Source organism: Ciconia boyciana, chromosome 12 (assembly GCF_034638445.1).
Source record: "Ciconia boyciana chromosome 12, ASM3463844v1, whole genome shotgun sequence".
NCBI classification, from domain to species: Eukaryota; Metazoa; Chordata; class Aves; order Ciconiiformes; family Ciconiidae; genus Ciconia; species Ciconia boyciana.
In genome coordinates, this window is record NC_132945.1 from 22,027 (window position 1) to 39,277 (window position 17,251).

Here is a 17,251-nt window from a genome sequence, read left to right on the forward strand (position 1 = left end):
GCATTTTTATGCATGCAGACTATCCAATTCCAGTGTTAGTAGCCAGTGGTAGCAGAGGATAAGTTTGTTTCAGAAGTACCTGGTTTGGGGAATTAGATGCTGTTTCTGTTGCTTTTAACGGAGATGCAGAAAGCTTGGAGCTTAAGCACACAGTGGTTTGTGTTCCAGAAATGTGACTGAGAAATTTGGCTAGGTTAAAGCCTGTCTTGCTATCTCCTTTTCCTTTCTGTTTTCTAAAGCTCATTAGAACGGATATTTCTTTCCCCATATTTACCTCCATAAAGTTTCTATAAAGGTATACCAGAATTGTGGCTAATTGCATCCTGTAAAATTAGAGAGCTGGGTTTTACCTTTCGGGATATGGCTGCTTCTCAGTAGAATAAGCAAATAACAGATGTGAGAATACTCTGCAAGAAGAAAGCATGACATGAAACAAACATTTATTAAAAAGGACTGTACAGACAAATTAAACAGGTAGCACACTGTTACTCCTACTGGGCACAGGAGTAAAATACTTAAAACACAGAAGCCAGTGAAAATGCCAGATATTGCTAAAATACCTAAATGCTAAAATGAAAACCTATGTCAGAGGAATTAGCAAACTGTAAAATACAGGAAAGCACTTTTATTTATTTAAAGTGCTAGTAAAGTCTTAATTTCTTGAATAATTTGCTATTTAGAGTAACGTATTAGTGGCTGTTCTTTCAAAATTAGATTCCGTAACTTGAAGCCACTGGCAGGTTCAGTCATTCAGTGTCCTGTTTAGAAAGCTAAAGTTGAATTCGTGCAAGTGCAAGTATTAAAATTTGGCTCACATTTTCTCTATAGTTAATGGGGTCCTTGGCACTAAAGTTTGAACAACTGATCTACCGCAGCTTGCGTACGAAAATTTCTACAGCAAAGCCTTTAGACACACTAGAGTGTTCGCATGCTTTTCGCATGAGCTTAAGGTGGGGGGCAGGGGGAGAGGCTTGTGATTTTTTTGTCATTGGGTTGCAGAACAACAGGACTATCCTTTGAGGCAAGTGAGGAACCAGGAAAAGGCCCTGGAAACCATCTATAACAAAAGAATCCAGTGATTTTGTTGTCACTTGAATACCTATTGAAAGGGGAATGACAAAGCCAGGGTTAAACCAGACTTTAGTAATATAAAAGTCTTGTAAGCTTTGAGAAGGGTCTCTTTGTGGCTATTAAGAGAATTTAACCCAAATAAAAATGAATTTAACCAAGTGAAGAAGTATCCTCAAAGAACCTTAGGTACAAACGAAGAGGCCATTGTTGCTCCATGGAGCAAAAATGCAGTAGACTTGTGGTAAGAACTGTACTTCAGACAGCTTCCTCCTCTGACTGAAAAACAAGAAATTAGTATTTCATAATTATCCCTCTAGTCTCTTGAGAAAGGTGCCTGGGAGAAAAGGGCCCAGGGCTGTCACAAGAAGGAGCTCTTCAGTTAAACTTCCTTAATTAATCTGTGAGAGAAAAGGAGAACACTGGTTCCCTATGAAAGATACTGCTTCCCTCCCTCCCTCCACTCCCAGGATCCCCTAATACACGATACAGATTTTGTCTCCTTGAAATAGTTAGAATCACAGAATATCTTGAATTGGAAGGGACCCATAAGGATCATCAAGTCCAACTCCTTGCTCCTCGCAGGACTACCTAACACTAAACCATATGACTAAGAGCATCATCCAGACGCTCCTTGAACTCCGACAGGCTTGGTGCCCTGACCGCTTCCCTGGGGAGGCTGTTCAGTGACCGACCACCCTCTCAGTTAAGAACCTTTTCCCAAAGTCCAACCTGAACTTGCCCTGACGTGGCATCATTCCATTCCCTCGTGTCCTGTCGCTGGTCACCAGAGAGAGGAGATCAGCACCTCCCCCTCTGCTGCGTCCCTTGAGGAAGCTGTAGACTGCGATGAGGGCACCCCTCAGCCTTCTCTTCTCCAAGCTGAACAAACCAAGGGACCTCAGCCTCTCCTTGTAAGTCTTGCCCTCGAGACCTTTCACCATCTTGGTCGCCCTCCTCTGGAGACACTCAAACAGTTTGATGTCCTTCTTACATTGAGGCGCCCAAAACTGCACACAGTGCTCGAGGCCGCACCAGTGCAGAGTGGGACAATCGCCTCCCTCCACCGGCTAGCTGTGCTGTGCTCGATACACCCGAGGACACGGTTGGCCCTTTTGGCTGCCAGGGCACACTGTTGACTCGTATTCAGTTAGAGTCATTCTCAGCAATGCACACTATTCATATGGCAGAACTTCGTAAAGGATGTGAAAACAGATTTATAAACGCTAGTACATGATTGATACAAACACAGTATGTCATATTCACATTTTTTTCGTTTTTTAAAAAAACAAACCTTGGTAAACATGAGGGCACAAGAGACTAGTTTAAAAAGTAAAAATACAAAACTGCCATACTAAATTAGTAAACAGTGCATCCTTAAGCATACTTCAGTTTAGAGCTCTAGAGGTCTCCCAAGAAAGAAAGAACCTGGCAAAGTAACAGTGAAGTGAGAGCAGCTACGACTAACCCTATCTATTTCAGAACTGTAAGTCGAAGTTTCTACAAATCTATCCTTCTATTCGCACTACTTAATTGCAGACCATTCACCCATTCTCCGTTGTCACTACTTCTTAAATTTATGTACAACTGTTATCAAAGTATGCTGCTCTCATGCATGCACTTTGGGGGAGTCCATATACTGTCATTTAACTCTGTGTGCATTTTCCGTTAAACTCAATAGGAATTGCTCTGAACTGGGCACACAGTGTGTGGCCGCTCTGATGTTTAAAAGTAGAATCCAGTATTTGTGTTAGGAAACATGCACAACGATAGAGTTAGCGCACTACTGCCACTTGGAGCATGGGGTCAGACTATCCTCCATTATTGCTGTCTCACAGACTGAATCTCAGTAATTCAGCTAGCAGAATCTGCTCTTCACATATTTTCAGGGGCACGTGGTCCACGTTCAGTCTCTGCTGTTGACAGATGTTTATTTGGCTATGAACCATTAAACTGGGAGAATACCAACCGAACTTGGCATAAATTATAGGACTATATTCAATAAAATACTCATACTTTATGGCGGAGTTGGGAAATTAATGGCAACGTATGTGATTTGGCCAGCAAAATTGGTTTATGTGGATTTGTACAGTCCCCAGCATTTGGCAAAGTTCTGACCGGAGACTTGGGGCTTCCTTGTTCTTCCTGTTTAACAAGCAAAATTCTCAATATAACCACTCCAGCATAATATCAGAGGAAAACCTGGGCTAAAGAGAGAAGAATGTAAACAGGCAGTCCCTGCCTCCTGAAGTTAGTGAAAAGAATATTTAATACTTGAGATCAATTTAGACAACAAAGGCGGTGACAAAACCGGGATTAGAAATTAGTAAATTTTAAGTCCCGGTTCTGTAGTTGGGTCGCTGCCATCCTCCCCATTGGAGGAACTGTCGTTACATGAGGTGAAACAAAGGGAAGACACGGATACAGGGAGTGGTCTAAAGGATCCTTTAGTCAGGGTTCTTTTGGCACACATACAGAGCAAGAAAAAAACCTGGGCTGAAATAAAGCTTACTTGAAAATGACCTATTAAAAGATACAAAAATAGGAAGTTTTGGTTGAGGGAGGATGATGATACCGAAGCCAGGCAGTTCTGGTGAAATACATCATTTTTAGTTGACACTGTTCCTGGTGCATGCTACTGAACTTTCCTGTGCTCTGGTGGAGCATATGTCTGCCGAGGGAGATTTTGGCTGTAGAAACCAGGAATAGAAGATGTGCAGAATGGCTGATGTTGCAGTCTGTGCGGATAGAGATTTGCGGTATTTAATGCATGTTTCCTAGAGAACCACAGTGAGCTGGTTGGCCATAGAGCCTAGGTGGACCACTAATACAGTTCATTTGAGCCTTGTACTTAAGTCAATCAGTCTTCTGACTGCTGAAAATAATACCATATTAAGACGTTAAAACATCACAAATTACATGATTTTTAGAAATTCATACACAGCCAGCAACTCGGTCCCCCTTCCAAATTTTAACTAAAGTTTGAGGGAATGGTACAATCAAACTTCAGTAAATTAAAACTCACGTGTGTCCTTAATGCACCGATTTCCTGTATAATCAATTTCTTTTTTTCCCTGAACATTTCCTGTATAAAAAGAGCTCTGCTGGATACCCAAATCCATGCAGTCTTACTAGCTTGGAAAACAAATTGTTCTTTAGTGAAACAAAGAGTCTTCTATTTCAGCACTTCAAATAGTCTCCTGTTACCAGGAGAAAACAGAATAATATTTTAGTAACATCTGTTTTTAAAGAGACCATAAAAGCATTTGTGGTAATCACATTTGGCCAATAGGAATAGCCTGGCATTTAGGATACTTGCAGAAGAATTCTACTTTGTTTAGGAGTCCAAAAGATGGAATGATTGAAATGTTAAACTAGCACCAGTAATACTTACTTTCCTAAAACCAAATCCTAAGGACTGGAAGGAAATTAAGACAGAACAGGAACATTGTGCTTACATTGCCTTAAATAGAAAACAATGGGTCGGTCATACTTGAGTCTGCACTTCAGTAAAGTCTGGCCACATTTGCAGTTCTACTGGAAGAGTACTGGAACAGGTCACGCATTTGCTTGTCAGTCTTCTGGGTTTCATTCGTCCTGTTTCCTCTTGGGCTTTTTGGGATTTCGAGATCGGCTCTTTGCTTTGCAGAGTGGACATATGGGTGCATTCCGATGGATTTGTTGGTGACACGATAAACATGCCTGAAATGCGACATTGCAGCCTCTTGTTACAAACATTTAAGTGGGTTACACGGGTTATGGAGTATCATATTCTAAGTTATGGTACAGAAAAAAAAAATACCTAAGGCTTCTTGCTTTCAAAGGCAAACCAATGCTACATTCTATACAATCCAGGTCTCTGGACTGTACAGTAATTCAGGCCAACTGAAAAACTAGAGCATCTCATTGAATTGAAACTACAGTTCAGCAGACACCTGGTTCAGGCATGTGTCAATAACTTCAACATCAAATTCTATTTAGTGTTAAATGTTCCACGTGTTTTAAAGATGTTGACATGCGTAATAGCTCACTGAGTCAAAGAGGTTACAGTGATGTTACAAAGTTACAGTTACAGTTACAAAGATGTCACAGAATTCAAGGCAGGAGCAGGTGATCAGACGAATTCCACGTATTTAACACAAGGTACAGAACTCTGCCCTTTTGCTCCATACTAAGCCCTTTAACTTCCATTTGACTGAAGCATATTACTTTCAGAAAGGCTTTTCGATGGCCTAACTCCAGATAGTAAGTATATAACTAGGGAGTGTACCTACGTCAGTTTGCCTCCTTAGTCAGTGAATCTTTGGAACTTGGGTGGGATGAATACCCCTATGGAATTACTTAGCTCTTTTTACCGACTACAGTAAAAATGAGTAAAAATATCACTTAAGTGCCTGTGGTTAGGCTAAATTAATCCATATGTTAGTCTTGACTTGAAGATCCCAAGACGTGCAGAAACAATCACCTTTCCTGGTAATTTGTACCATCAGTAATTGCTCTCTATCATAAAATATGTGCATTGCTTCTAATATGAATCCACTCAAGATTAACTCCCAGCTATTAGTTTTTCTTTTGCCCAGCATTTTTTTGGTCTTACATGCCTTTCTTCTACACGAAACAAGAGGAGTGGGAATTGCCTACATCTCTGTTGATGGAGACTCTTAAGTCATAAAGGAGTCAAATAATACAGAGCCTTGTCCTTGACCCTTGATGACTGGTGCTACTAGTTTAAGTCTACTGGGGTTGCTCTTGATTTGAACCACTGCAGGAAAAATCAGAATCAGGACACATCATTTTTCCTTTTTGTAAATATTGATCAACTTTATAAACATAACACATTCCAATGACAGAAGAGAAAACCCAGTGCATTCCATCTCCTGACCTTCATTGGAGGTGGCTGTTGTCTGAAAGTTGCTGTCTGTCTGGTATCTTGTTTTCTAGCCACTTGCAGCTGTTGGGCAGCCGCTGCAGCTGCAGCCAGAGACTCTGGGATGGGAGGCTCCTGTGGTTCTGTCTGCCATTCCGCCTTCTGCTTTTCAAAGTAGCTAGACAAAAGAAAAACAAATAAAAAATATAACCACCTTCTGGAATATTCCATTAGTTTGTAAAGGATATTTTGTGTTAAAATATAATGGATCACATTTCCCTATCACGTTCCTCCACTAGAGTCAGATTGCCTATGCTTAGACACCACTTGGACTAGTTCACAAATAGAACTGGTGGTATTTTCCTCTGCATTTGTACACTTCAGCCAGATTCCAGATTGTCAGCTTCTAAGGTATCTTGATGTACAACTGGATATACATCTAATAGGATGGAAAATAGACAACATATATATTTAATCTTTAATAGCTTTAGATGCACCTCTGTCAAACTTAGCTTTTATATTTTATTCTGTTACAATGAATAACTTTTGTATGCAATAGATTATTACATTCTTTGTAGCATCAAGGTGCTTGGAATGGAAAACAGCATTCTGAAGAAATGCAAAAGAAATCTTGAAAACTGTGTGTCTGTGCAAATGATGCCAAATGTGCTGGGCGTTAAGAGAAATCTAAGTTTCTTAAAACATCACTTGCATTTAAAACTGATCTGTTAAACAAAGGACACCATTCTTTGAATAGTAGCTAATTCTGTCACCCTTCCCCACCTAGGTTATACCTAAAAAACTGTCATTTATTACCCAAATCTATTCCACATCTAGGGAAAACTTACTTGTTGACAGTCATAGGTATATGGCTAAATGCCACTGCCATGTGCACACAGCAAAAAGTAAAATTCTGACTAGCAGTAGCGCAAACCAACTGAAGAATACTTGTTTTGTATCCCTTTCTTGTATTGCCTCTTACCTCTGCTTGCTAAACAAGCAAAAAAAAAAATATTTTCAGGAAAAAAAAAGTCCTGCTAGAAAAAGCAGCATACAGTATAAAAATCTGGAGAACCAACCACCCCTGAATTTTTGCATGTCATATTTAACTTCCAACAAATTGAGACTGAATGTTATCAAATACATGTGCTCCCACATCCCTTTTTTGTTAACTTTTGTTCTTTTTTCCACCTACCGACAAAAGCAAAATGACAACCAGTAGAATCGAGAGAAGGTATAAAGCCAGATAATGTTTGCTTTGGAGACTTACTCAAGGGACAGTTTCTCTTCCTCCTCACATAGATCTGGTAGCCTCTGCAATCCCAGAGTCATCCGCAAAGCATCTACGTGCTCCTTCAGGGGTTTGTACTCCTCATGCAGGCGACGAGTAGATTCCAAGAGCTTGTTGAGATCATTCTCAGACTGCTTGATAGTATTCTCCATCTGAAACAGGAGGATGGGCATGCTTTTAGAGAACTGTTCCTTTAATAGCTCTCTGATTGAGTAAGAGACTGTATCAGAAAGAAGAGATTTTTCTTACTCAAGTTGGAAGAGATTGGAGACAATGCAATAGTAAAACAAAGAGTTAAGATCCTGGGAGGATGAAAACTGGGCTAATAAAATAAATTAAAGCAGAATAAACTAATTTTCTTTGTTTCTAAGATACCTGAACACCGATGGTTAGAAGTTAACAAACAAGCTAAGGAAAGGTTCCTGCTTCTCTTACTGCAGTAAATGGGAAAAGCAGCAGAGAAAAATACGATTGTCTTTTGACAGGAAAAAGAGGGGAGGATGAAACAGAGACTGGGGTTGTGCAGCTGGGTAGGGGAACAGAACCTACTGGGTTATGTTCCCTTGGGGTTATGCAGCTGGGAAATTTCAAGTGATAAATGCAGTCTGCACATCCAGTACATAGCTTGTACTTGCCTACAATGTGGGAGCTTTTTTCTTCTGGTGCAAAGCACAGATACCTTCAGAGCTAGAAACCACTGTACAGTCATGTAAGTGCCCTAACATGATGTAAAAACTGCAGGTTTAAAAATATATTCCCATTTAGCCCCTCTAATTGGCTAATCTTCCGCGTTTATAAACTAGTTTTCTTTTCTTTGTATTAATTCCCTTCAGGCTGGTGCTTCTTAATGTTTGGTGGTTCCACTCAGTGATGAAGGTCAGCTCTTACTAAGAACTTAACAGATGTCATATATTTTCCCAAATCTCTTTTCTTCCAAAAACCTCCAATCAAAAGTCCCACCTAGCTGCCAAAGTTTGTCTGTTTCAAGGCGCTAAATGAGAAAAGACTAACAGGAAGAACAGTTTTCTGTGGGACTGACAGCGTGACATTACGGTGGCTACTGGTAAAGTTGTAGCCAGAGTGGGCTTGGTTATCTGTCCTCTTGGTGCAAATGCTTACTATGCCAACATTACAAAATATCCTGCCCAACACAGACAGGAAAAAACAATTATCCTCAGGTAAATTTACTTTGCACTCTTTGTATGATCCTAGGATGGTGGTGTAAAATCCAGATTGTTGAACCAGTGATAGTTCACTGATGTGCACAATTCTACAACCTGTGGAATGATTCATATACAACTGTGTCTTAGTCAGGCTGTCTGCAGCTGGACTGGTGCATACCACATTAATATCAGCGTGGATCAGTCGCAGCTCTTCCACATGGGCCATCTTCTCTTGCAGCAGCAGGTCCATTTCCTGTTTGTATTCTTTCAGGTGCCTCTCCTCAGACTCCAGGGCTTCAAATTCTGCTTTCAGCCGTGCCTTTATTTTTTCCATCTGCAAAGTCTTATTCCTGGATCCCAGTGATAATTAAAAATATAGAGAGACAACAGTAAGTCATTGCAACATATTTTTGCGAGGTGCCACTTTGTATGTGAATAGATGGAAGAAGGTAATAGCAGTAATAGGCAAGGGTGAGACTAAACGTGTCTGAGAAATGATGAGGTGCAATGAGAGAACTGAATTCTAATTCCAGCTCTTTTGCTGAGCTTTTCAGGGCTATGAGAATTCTTATACTGAATTATGAAATTAACAGAACATTGTCAGACTTTAACAGTTATTGTAGATTCAGAGAATTTGTACCAATAGAGTTCTACTGCATCAGTTAACTCGGATTAAATCCTAGTTCCAAAACAGAGGAATCCAGAAAATCTGGGAGGTTTAGCACAGGATTCTGAGAAATGTAAAATGAATTGGGGCTCATTATAGCGTCATATACACTGACTAAAACTATGTGTACAGTAATTTGGACTGCTAAAATACTAACTTCAACTTCAGGTTAAAGAAAATTCCAGAGCAATGACATATCAGAATAGTAAAAACTCAGATGACACTGGCCATCAACATCCCACTTGCAAGTAACTCTGCATTCTCTTGGTTCTTTGCTAAGATCTAGTATCTGTCACATATTTGTAAATGTTTCTGCCCATATCCTGCGTTCTGATTTTTTTTTTTCATTTGTGCCAATCCATAATTCCATAGCAAAAATGTTTAGATACTCAGTCCTTATCTCTCTCTTCAAAGCTAATAATCAAAGAGTGTGGGTTTCAGTCATGGGACAGTTTTAAGCAGCAGAACAGCCTACTGCTGTTGTGATTCAACACTTGTCCAAGCTGTTGAACAGAACAAACAAACTGTTCTTGTTCCTGCAATTTAGTTAATGAAGAGGCCTTAGCTATTTTTCCTGTACTGGAAGTTAGAATATGATCCTGGGTAACCAATGTGTCAATGACACTTAAATGTTTCTAACAAGAGGCTGCAATGTCACATTTCAGGCATGTAATCAAGAGTTCCAGGACTCCTTGCTTTACCTTGTGTGAAACAAACACGAATGTAGCATTCCTTTTTAGTCACCTAAGACCTAGTACAAATAGATCCATATTGTTTTCCAAGTGTGCTACTGAATAACGCAGTAGACTTCCTACAGGCATGATGTAAGAGGGGGCTGGGGAAGAAGACATTTGCATTCATATTTAAATACCCTATTTGTATCCCAATGCAAAGTGGGGTAAGTTTGATTCAAATTCACCGTAAACAGCAAAGCTGACTATGGAATGCAGTCTGTAGATTACAGGAGGCTGCCTGTCAGATTAGCAGTGAAATCCCAGAACAGGGATTTCACCCCGATCCTGGAACAGGGTACGTGGCTTTCCTTCCTTCCCACTAGGCCCAGGCTTGCTCCCACTGAAGCAAGCAACGCAGGTCTGACGTTTCTAATGGAAGCAGAAGGCACTGAGCCCCCGGGAGGGAGCTGGTCTGTCTCCTGTTTCTGGGAAAGGGGCTCCTAAACCTCTGTGGGGCATTTGTTCCCTTTACAGACTGTTTCCATACCAGGTCCCCAAGGGCTCTGTCTGAAACTGCTCCCACAGCACTGAGGAATGGACGGTTTGTCTCAGTGTTATTCTGTATCATACTTGTAAGACTAGGAGAATATCTATATCCTGGGCTTTAACAGAGTTACTGTTTTCTCTCACTCCAACCAAAATTCCCAAATAAATTTTAAAGCTAGCCTGAGGACTCTTCTTTAAAGTATATGGCAGGTGTCTGTATAGATTTTATTCTTGCTTTCATTTGACTGAAGCTCACCCTGCGTCACCATCCCTCTTGGGGGGGCTCTGACGTTGTGCCTGTGAATCCTCCTCTCAGTCCCCTCGTGCCTGTTTCCAAATCAGTCTTTGTGAGTTCAGTGTCTGCTTATGCACCTAGTTTCGGTAACCTTTTCCTGAGTGCGTGAGACATCACTGGCACAATGGGCTTCCACCGTTTGCTGAAGAGCATGGCAGAGAGCAGAGTCAGTCCCTGGGACAACTAATGGTGGCTATCTGTTCCAAGTATTATAGCTAGTAATGTCACCAGGGTTCCCTCTCTGATTTCAGGAGTTTATAAAGCTGCAAGAGATAAAAATGGTTTCATAAATAACTTCTCCAATACGTATTCAGAAATGGGCTGCCTGGTAGGGATAATATGAATCAAGGAGATTTAAAACGGAACAATTAAAAAATTGAAGGTCAGAGGGATTGCTGCTTCTTTCCTTAGAACAAAATAAGACAAAATTCTGCCTTCCATTGGCACTTCAGAAATAATCTTAACAGAAAAGTTCTTTCCTCTATATAAATAAATCGTAAGAGATACAGATTATTATTCCCAGTGATGGCAACCCATGACTGTTAAGAATAGAAATACCAGACCAAAGACAGATACAGAAAAAGCCAATGACAAATAAGGTCATGTCAGAGGTCACTCAGAGACATTTACAGATACTGTGGAAGACATATTTAAAACCAAATTTGGTAAAATTTACTTGGTAAGTACGATTATTTTGTCTGTACTGCAGCTCACCATAGAGTTCACCTTGTTTCATATAGTATGTTTATTATAGAAAATACGAATTGTATACCTGTGAGCATACATTTATTTTAAAAGGTACGCAGTCATTCCAGTTCTGAAAAGTTGGTATCTCACTATTGGAGTAAAAAATAGCTGATGGAATAAGAAGTCAACTAGTAAAAGTTTTATGAATGAAGTGCAGAAGAAGCCTGGATGTAGCTAGAATTCAAATATGTGGCTACAACATTGTAATCTTCAATGTCATTGAAGGTGTTCTGTCATTTACTATACAATGGCATATACTAGTCTGAATGTAAATACTGGACTTAAACCAGTGAAAGAGATCCTCTCTGCCTTCCATTTTAAATGTGGCAATATCCCACTAAAAAGTACCATCCAACCATCTACCCCTGTTTTCATCAAGTGTCATTGTTCCCATTTACTTAAAACATTTATTTAGTAATGGCAGCTTTGATTACTGAAACTGGGAGTATTTGTCCCCAATTTCCTCCCTGTATCCTCTCTTGTATGTATGGCATGCGTTCACCTAAGACAATGGAAATAGATCAGTTTCCTCACTGTTCCTAGTCACTGGCTGCCATGACTAGTCACATGCTCTGCCAAATTGCTACAAAAAATGAGCTGCAGGGGATTGTTTCAGTCCGAATGATTAGCTTTTGATATTAGGAAATAAAAAGTGCACACAAATTAGAACTCTTCCTGTTAGCATCAGGCAACATGCAGTAATGTTTTAAAACAGAAACCATAAGTGTGATTTCTAGACTGCCTAATGAATTCTGTCCTCATATTCTTTTCCCTTCTATTTAAGTTCATACACTGCATTGATGACAGTAGTCACTAAGTGTGTCCCAGTAGGGCATTAAGCAGTGAAACTAGCATCTGTCATCAGTTAAGTTCATTCTCATTCTCTTTTATCTCCTCCCAGTCAGAACACTGAGGTCCAGTCTTTATGTATGGCTTAATTTTATTACTGGGGTTATTTCTGTGGAACTACTTCATGCATATAAATAAGCATGTGCAGATATGTTTGGATTGTGGGCATATACAAACGTTTCCCGACAGCAGTATTCCACTGACTACAAATTATATGTATGTATCTATAGATACAGATATGGATATAGATACAGGTCTTCAAAATCAGATTCCAGAATCCCTTCAAACACTCAGCTGAGCTGCCTTTAGTAAGTGATGGAGATCAACCACAGGAATGGGCAATTTCTTTGATTTTGATTGTGAGGGCTTTTTTCCTCTCTGCCTGTAGAATACAGGCAGAGAATAATCTGCATACATGGAATGCAGATTAAAATAAAGCCTGTCAAATCTATCAAAAGTATGTCTGTAAACATAAGAAATTCTCATGGTTATTTTGAAGGAAATTCTTCATAGAATGCAAGTTCCTTTTAAAAGATTTGGAGATGAAAAAATAGGTTTATTTGATCAGATGTTGTTAAAGGCAACTAAAAAGTGACATCAATGTTGCAAGTAGGATTGACTTTTTGACATTTTATTTTAAAATATAGTCAACTTTCTTGATACTTCATTGTACACTAAAGCTAGAAACGTCACCTTTACAGTACCTTATGCCACAAACTAATAGCAAAAATATCTTAATTACAGTATATATATCACCTGTGAATATATATTATCAGAAAACTGAATGCACCATAAATTTCCAAATACAGGATACCACTCTCTCTGAAAAGATATTTTAATGAGGTATTTAAATTAAGTGTTATAATTGGACCACAAACTGTAGTAGGCCATATTTAGATCTGTATTTTAAAACAGAGCCTGCCTAAGAGTGGAGTAGAAAAGCATTGTTCTTACTCCACAAGTACGTGTTGTCCCATCTCTTCCTACAAACAGTTCTGGGATGCTAGACACACAAATATTTTTGCTTGATCTTTGTTCACCTTTGTGGCATTGTGTGAAGAAGGCCGAGGCCCATACACTGCTGCCTACTTCACCTCTTCTGTGGGTAAAACGAGCTGCTTAGAGGTGCCGTTACCAGCCAGAAGTCTCTGTGGGCACCTGCGCACACTGCGCCTTTGTCCCCTGCCCTCTCTCCCCAGCAGCCGCTCTCCAGCTGTCGCGTCCCAAAGCAATTCCCATCGCGCCGGGGTCACCCACTGGCAGCATGTCCTGCACCCCCCAGCTACATCCAGAATCACCGCCCTCGCTTTCTTTGTAGCGTGTTTTGGCTTTTGGATGCACGAATTCCTACTACATACAGACGGCTCAGGCCTCATCCTGGCAATCAGTGGCTTATCCTGAGCCAAGGAGTGGGAATGCCCTACCTCAAGCTACGCCAAGGCGGGCCCCCAGGCGGTGTGCCGTGCCTTGCAGTGCGGGAGCCCCCTCTTCCAGGGCACCCTGCCACTCGCCGTCGGGGACGCTGCCTACGAATCCCCGGCGTACCGCCTCGCAGGAACAGCAGAGAGCCGGCGGGAGCCTTGCGGCAGGCCCTGGAGGGGACGGCGGGACCAGCCCCGTGCCGCCGTGTCCCCCGCCCCTCGCTCCCCGGAACGCCGCCCCGCCGCTCGCCGCCCTGCTCGCCGCTCCGGCCCGGTGGCCGGGAGCAGCAGGTCGGGAGACGTCCGGGGGTTTCCCCGCCCGCCTCAGCCGCCTCTCCGCCCGCGGCCACGGGGAGGCAGGCCCGAAGGAAGCCACCGAGCGCCGCTGCTCGCCGGCCGCAGCTGCTCCCCTCGCAGCACGCGGGCGGAGGCCAGGCCCCGGCGCCAAGCTCGGCCCGGAGCGCCGGCTCCCGCCGCCCGGAGGGCCGGCCGCCCCGGCGGCAGAGCGGCCCCGCGCCCGGCGGCAGAGCGGCCCCGCGCCCGGCGGCAGAGCGGCCCGGCCGCTGCTCTCCGCCCGTCGCCCTCCGCGCTGCCAGCCCGGCCGCGCTCGGCTGCCCCTGCCCCGCTCCGGCGCTTGCCCGAGCCGTGCCCGGGGGCGCGTCCGTCCCCGGCTGCGCGCGTCGTTCTCGGCTTTTCGTGCCACCCCCTTCCTCTGCCAGCTCGCCAAGGCTCCTGCCGGGTAGCGAGAGGGGCAAAGCAACGTATTTATGACAGAGAGCCTCGGGAATGAGAAATCCTGATTCGAAGGGCTTAAAAAAACCCACCCGCAGCCCGACACCGCTCCCCCGGCTGCGTGGGGCTGTTGCGTCCCGCAGCACCCCTCGTGTCACCGCTCGGGGCCAATTCTCTGGAAATGCGCGACCGTTGCCGCCCCTCACTGCGCATCCCAGCGGCGACTCCCAGCAGCAGATGCTCCTTCCCTACTTAGAAAAATGTATTTTCAGCTCTCATCACAAAGCCCAGCAGTGGGTTTCCTTCCCTCAGTAGCACAATAGCTACTTTCAGACCGATGCAACTCCTCCGCTCCCCCGAGGAAAAAGCTGCTTCGTGTAACTGATGCGGCACAAAGCGAACATACCTGATCTCCTTGATGCTCTCGAGTTTGCACATAATTTCTTGCTCATCTGCCATGCTTTCCACTCCCGATTCAAACCTCCCGTGAAATGTACAAAATGCCAGGGGAAAAAAGAAAAAACATACAATAGACACAATGTAGTCCCCCCCTCCTAGCAGACGGTCTCTGAGCCTGTGCGGTAGGCTCGAGTGGGAGCTGTGGGACTTGGAGTCCAGCCTCCTATTGCTGCCCAGGCAGACCGGCAGCAGCAGGACTACAGCACCCACAAGGCAGAGCAGAGCGTTCCTGCCCTTCTTCCTGCAACTACATTTTAAATCCATTTGTCACACCTCATTATGTCAAAGGTTGTTAGGAGTGCAAAAGGGGCAGGAGGCTTCCTCCTGAGACCTGTGCAATGTTTAGCTTTTCGTTAAAATTACCAAATACGCACTAAAAGACTGTTGAATGAGTTCACGATTTTGATTTAAAACTTTTTTGACACAAAGGCATGCTGTAGCCATTATTACTACCATGCTGTTTTATACTAGATGCCCTGAGTGATGTGACTCTGTCTGGAGCTCAGAAAAGACATACTTTGTTCTTTAGGTTTTTCTTTGTTATTTCTGCTACTGTACATAGCACTGGTAACTATGGAAAAGAAAAACAGTATGCAAATAAAACCATTGGATTGAGGAAAGTGACCATTTGCCTTTCTAAGGACATTCTAGCCAAGAGCACTTAACAGAGGCTGATGAATAGACTCTCAGTCTTTCCTCAGGCAGGTAATTATTTTCCTGCGGCTTCTGTAATGTACTAAGCACTGTGTTTTAAGTTATGAAGATAACAGTTATATCTCAACACTTCGGAAGGTCTCTTCCAGGATCTGTCCTAAGGGATCCACCCTGTAAATTCATGATCCTTCACCTGTATGCCCAAGCATTTACCCTGGGGTTTACCAGCTCTCACGGTCATGCTGGGCTGAAGGGTCAGCACATTAGAATGAACGTTAAGCTCAAGGTCCATACAGTCAGCAGGGAAATTGGATTCTGCAAACATAAACTTCTGTGTGTTACAAATGTACAAGCAGCAGTACCATAGTCTTAGCAAATCCACTCATCAGTCAGTAGCGTGAGGCTGATGAGAACAGGGCAATTTTTCTGGAATATATTACAGAAATGTTATATGGAAGGTACTGGAAGTACTTGGCCTCTACTCAGCACTGATCAAACTTGCTGGTGTCTGGTCTGGGGCTCTGAAAAGGAGGTGAAAAATAAAAATGGACAGAATGCAGAGGAGAGCAATGAAAATGGTAAGAGTTTTGGGAAACATGAAAGATGGTCGAATGCAAGGCAGTGTGGCCATATTTACATGGCATGTGGTAGATGTGCTTGAGTTAGGGCTTATGGTCACAGAACTGAATGTCTCGACCCAGTTGCATCTACAGTTGCAGACTAAAGGGCAAGTGGTCCCCCTCGTGTATGAGTATCTGTGCCTGGAAAGCTAGCAAACTGGAGTATGTGGTAGTAAGCAAACAGCGTGAGCCATTGGGGTGTTGTGCTCTGGCTCCAGCACTGAGCAAATAGGATGGTATAGATGTAGCTCATAAGAATAATAACAGTCTTTCAGTGTGAAAAAAGTGTTAGAAGAGCCATCATAGCAAATAATCCACTAGGTCAGCTGAGAGAGAAGTCTAAAAAGTAATCTATGTAATGAGCAATACAGAAAATTTAGGACAGATTTCAGTAAAATGTCTGACCACAGAGTGCTTCACTAGGAAAGGCCATCTGGGAGGTGGAGCAGTCTACGTATTGCTTTTAAGAACTACTTAGCTAAAAGTGTCTCCATACTAATCCAAGTGCTGCAGATCCTTGCTTTGAGGTAGGGGTTTTGACCTGATCAAGGTTGAGTTACCCTTACAAATGTGGCATATAGCTGGCCACTACAATGACCTGCTCCTGCTTCTTTAGTGACCTCTCAACATGGCCAGGGGCCTGGATGAGTTGTCACACGTCAGCATGGATTGAAGTGTCTGCGTTAGGTTCTCAAGTCAGAGAGTTCCCTCTTGAGATGGCTGAAAAATGAAAGAATGTGTCCTGGCAGAGGAAGACCTCTCACCAGGAGTCACTGAGAATGAAAAAGGGTAGGCAACCAGGAGGGTTGGCAACTAGGTAGGCAACCAGGAGGGTTTGTGTGGCGAAGGGATGGGGCCTGAGACTGGAGTGGCAGCTGGAAGGCAGGCAGGCAAACAGATATGAAAATAAAGCTAATTTGGAATTTTTGTCTATCCAAGGCTTCAGAGGGGTAACTGCTACTTATCTGTAAATATTTCTACTCCTGCTCATTTATTTTAAAGAAGCTGAGGTGTGTTCTCATTCAGTTGTTGATGCATTTATATCAAATATTGTCTGGAACTTTCCCATTTATGGTGAGGAATCACACAGTCTTCTCTTGTGCAGTCAGCTGAGCTAAAACTGAAACTACAATAAAAATATCACTTGCTACCTTTGGAAATGACATGCATAGTCTGAAACAAATATAGAAAACCTACT

The 17,251-nt window shown here is 42.7% G+C and overlaps 1 protein-coding gene across 4 annotated transcripts; it reads right to left on the reverse strand.

The window, feature by feature from the left end:
• Positions 1 to 1,539: 1,539 nt before the first annotated feature.
• On the reverse strand, positions 1,540 to 14,918 carry ZC4H2 (zinc finger C4H2-type containing). 4 transcript variants are annotated; one of them, XM_072876927.1, is made up of 5 exons: positions 14,727 to 14,918; positions 8,568 to 8,739; positions 7,206 to 7,378; positions 5,951 to 6,113; positions 1,540 to 4,770 (listed from the first exon to the last, which is right to left on the reverse strand). In XM_072876927.1, the coding sequence occupies exons 1-5, from the start codon at positions 14,777 to 14,779 to the stop codon at positions 4,657 to 4,659; spliced, it is 675 nt and encodes a 224-aa protein (XP_072733028.1). In that variant the 5' UTR covers positions 14,780 to 14,918; the 3' UTR covers positions 1,540 to 4,656. The 4 variants fall into 4 exon arrangements, with proteins under 4 accessions (XP_072733028.1, XP_072733027.1, XP_072733025.1 ...); XM_072876926.1 differs by lacking the exon at positions 14,727 to 14,918 and adding an exon at positions 14,413 to 14,584; XM_072876924.1 differs by lacking the exon at positions 14,727 to 14,918 and adding an exon at positions 13,592 to 13,848.
• Positions 14,919 to 17,251: the final 2,333 nt, after the last annotated feature.

Excerpts from the sequence above, each read along its gene's own strand:
- ZC4H2 (XM_072876927.1), bottom strand. The coding sequence starts at position 14,779 with ATGGCAGATGAGCAAGAAATTATGTGCAAACTCGAGAGCATCAAGGAG. Across the intron at positions 7,379-8,567 it reads TCCACGCTGATATTAATGTG|ATGGAGAATACTATCAAGCA; the intron begins GTATGCACCAGT and ends CTCCTGTTTCAG. Across the intron at positions 4,771-5,950 it reads AACAGCCACCTCCAATGAAG|GCATGTTTATCGTGTCACCA; the intron begins GTCAGGAGATGG and ends GTCGCATTTCAG.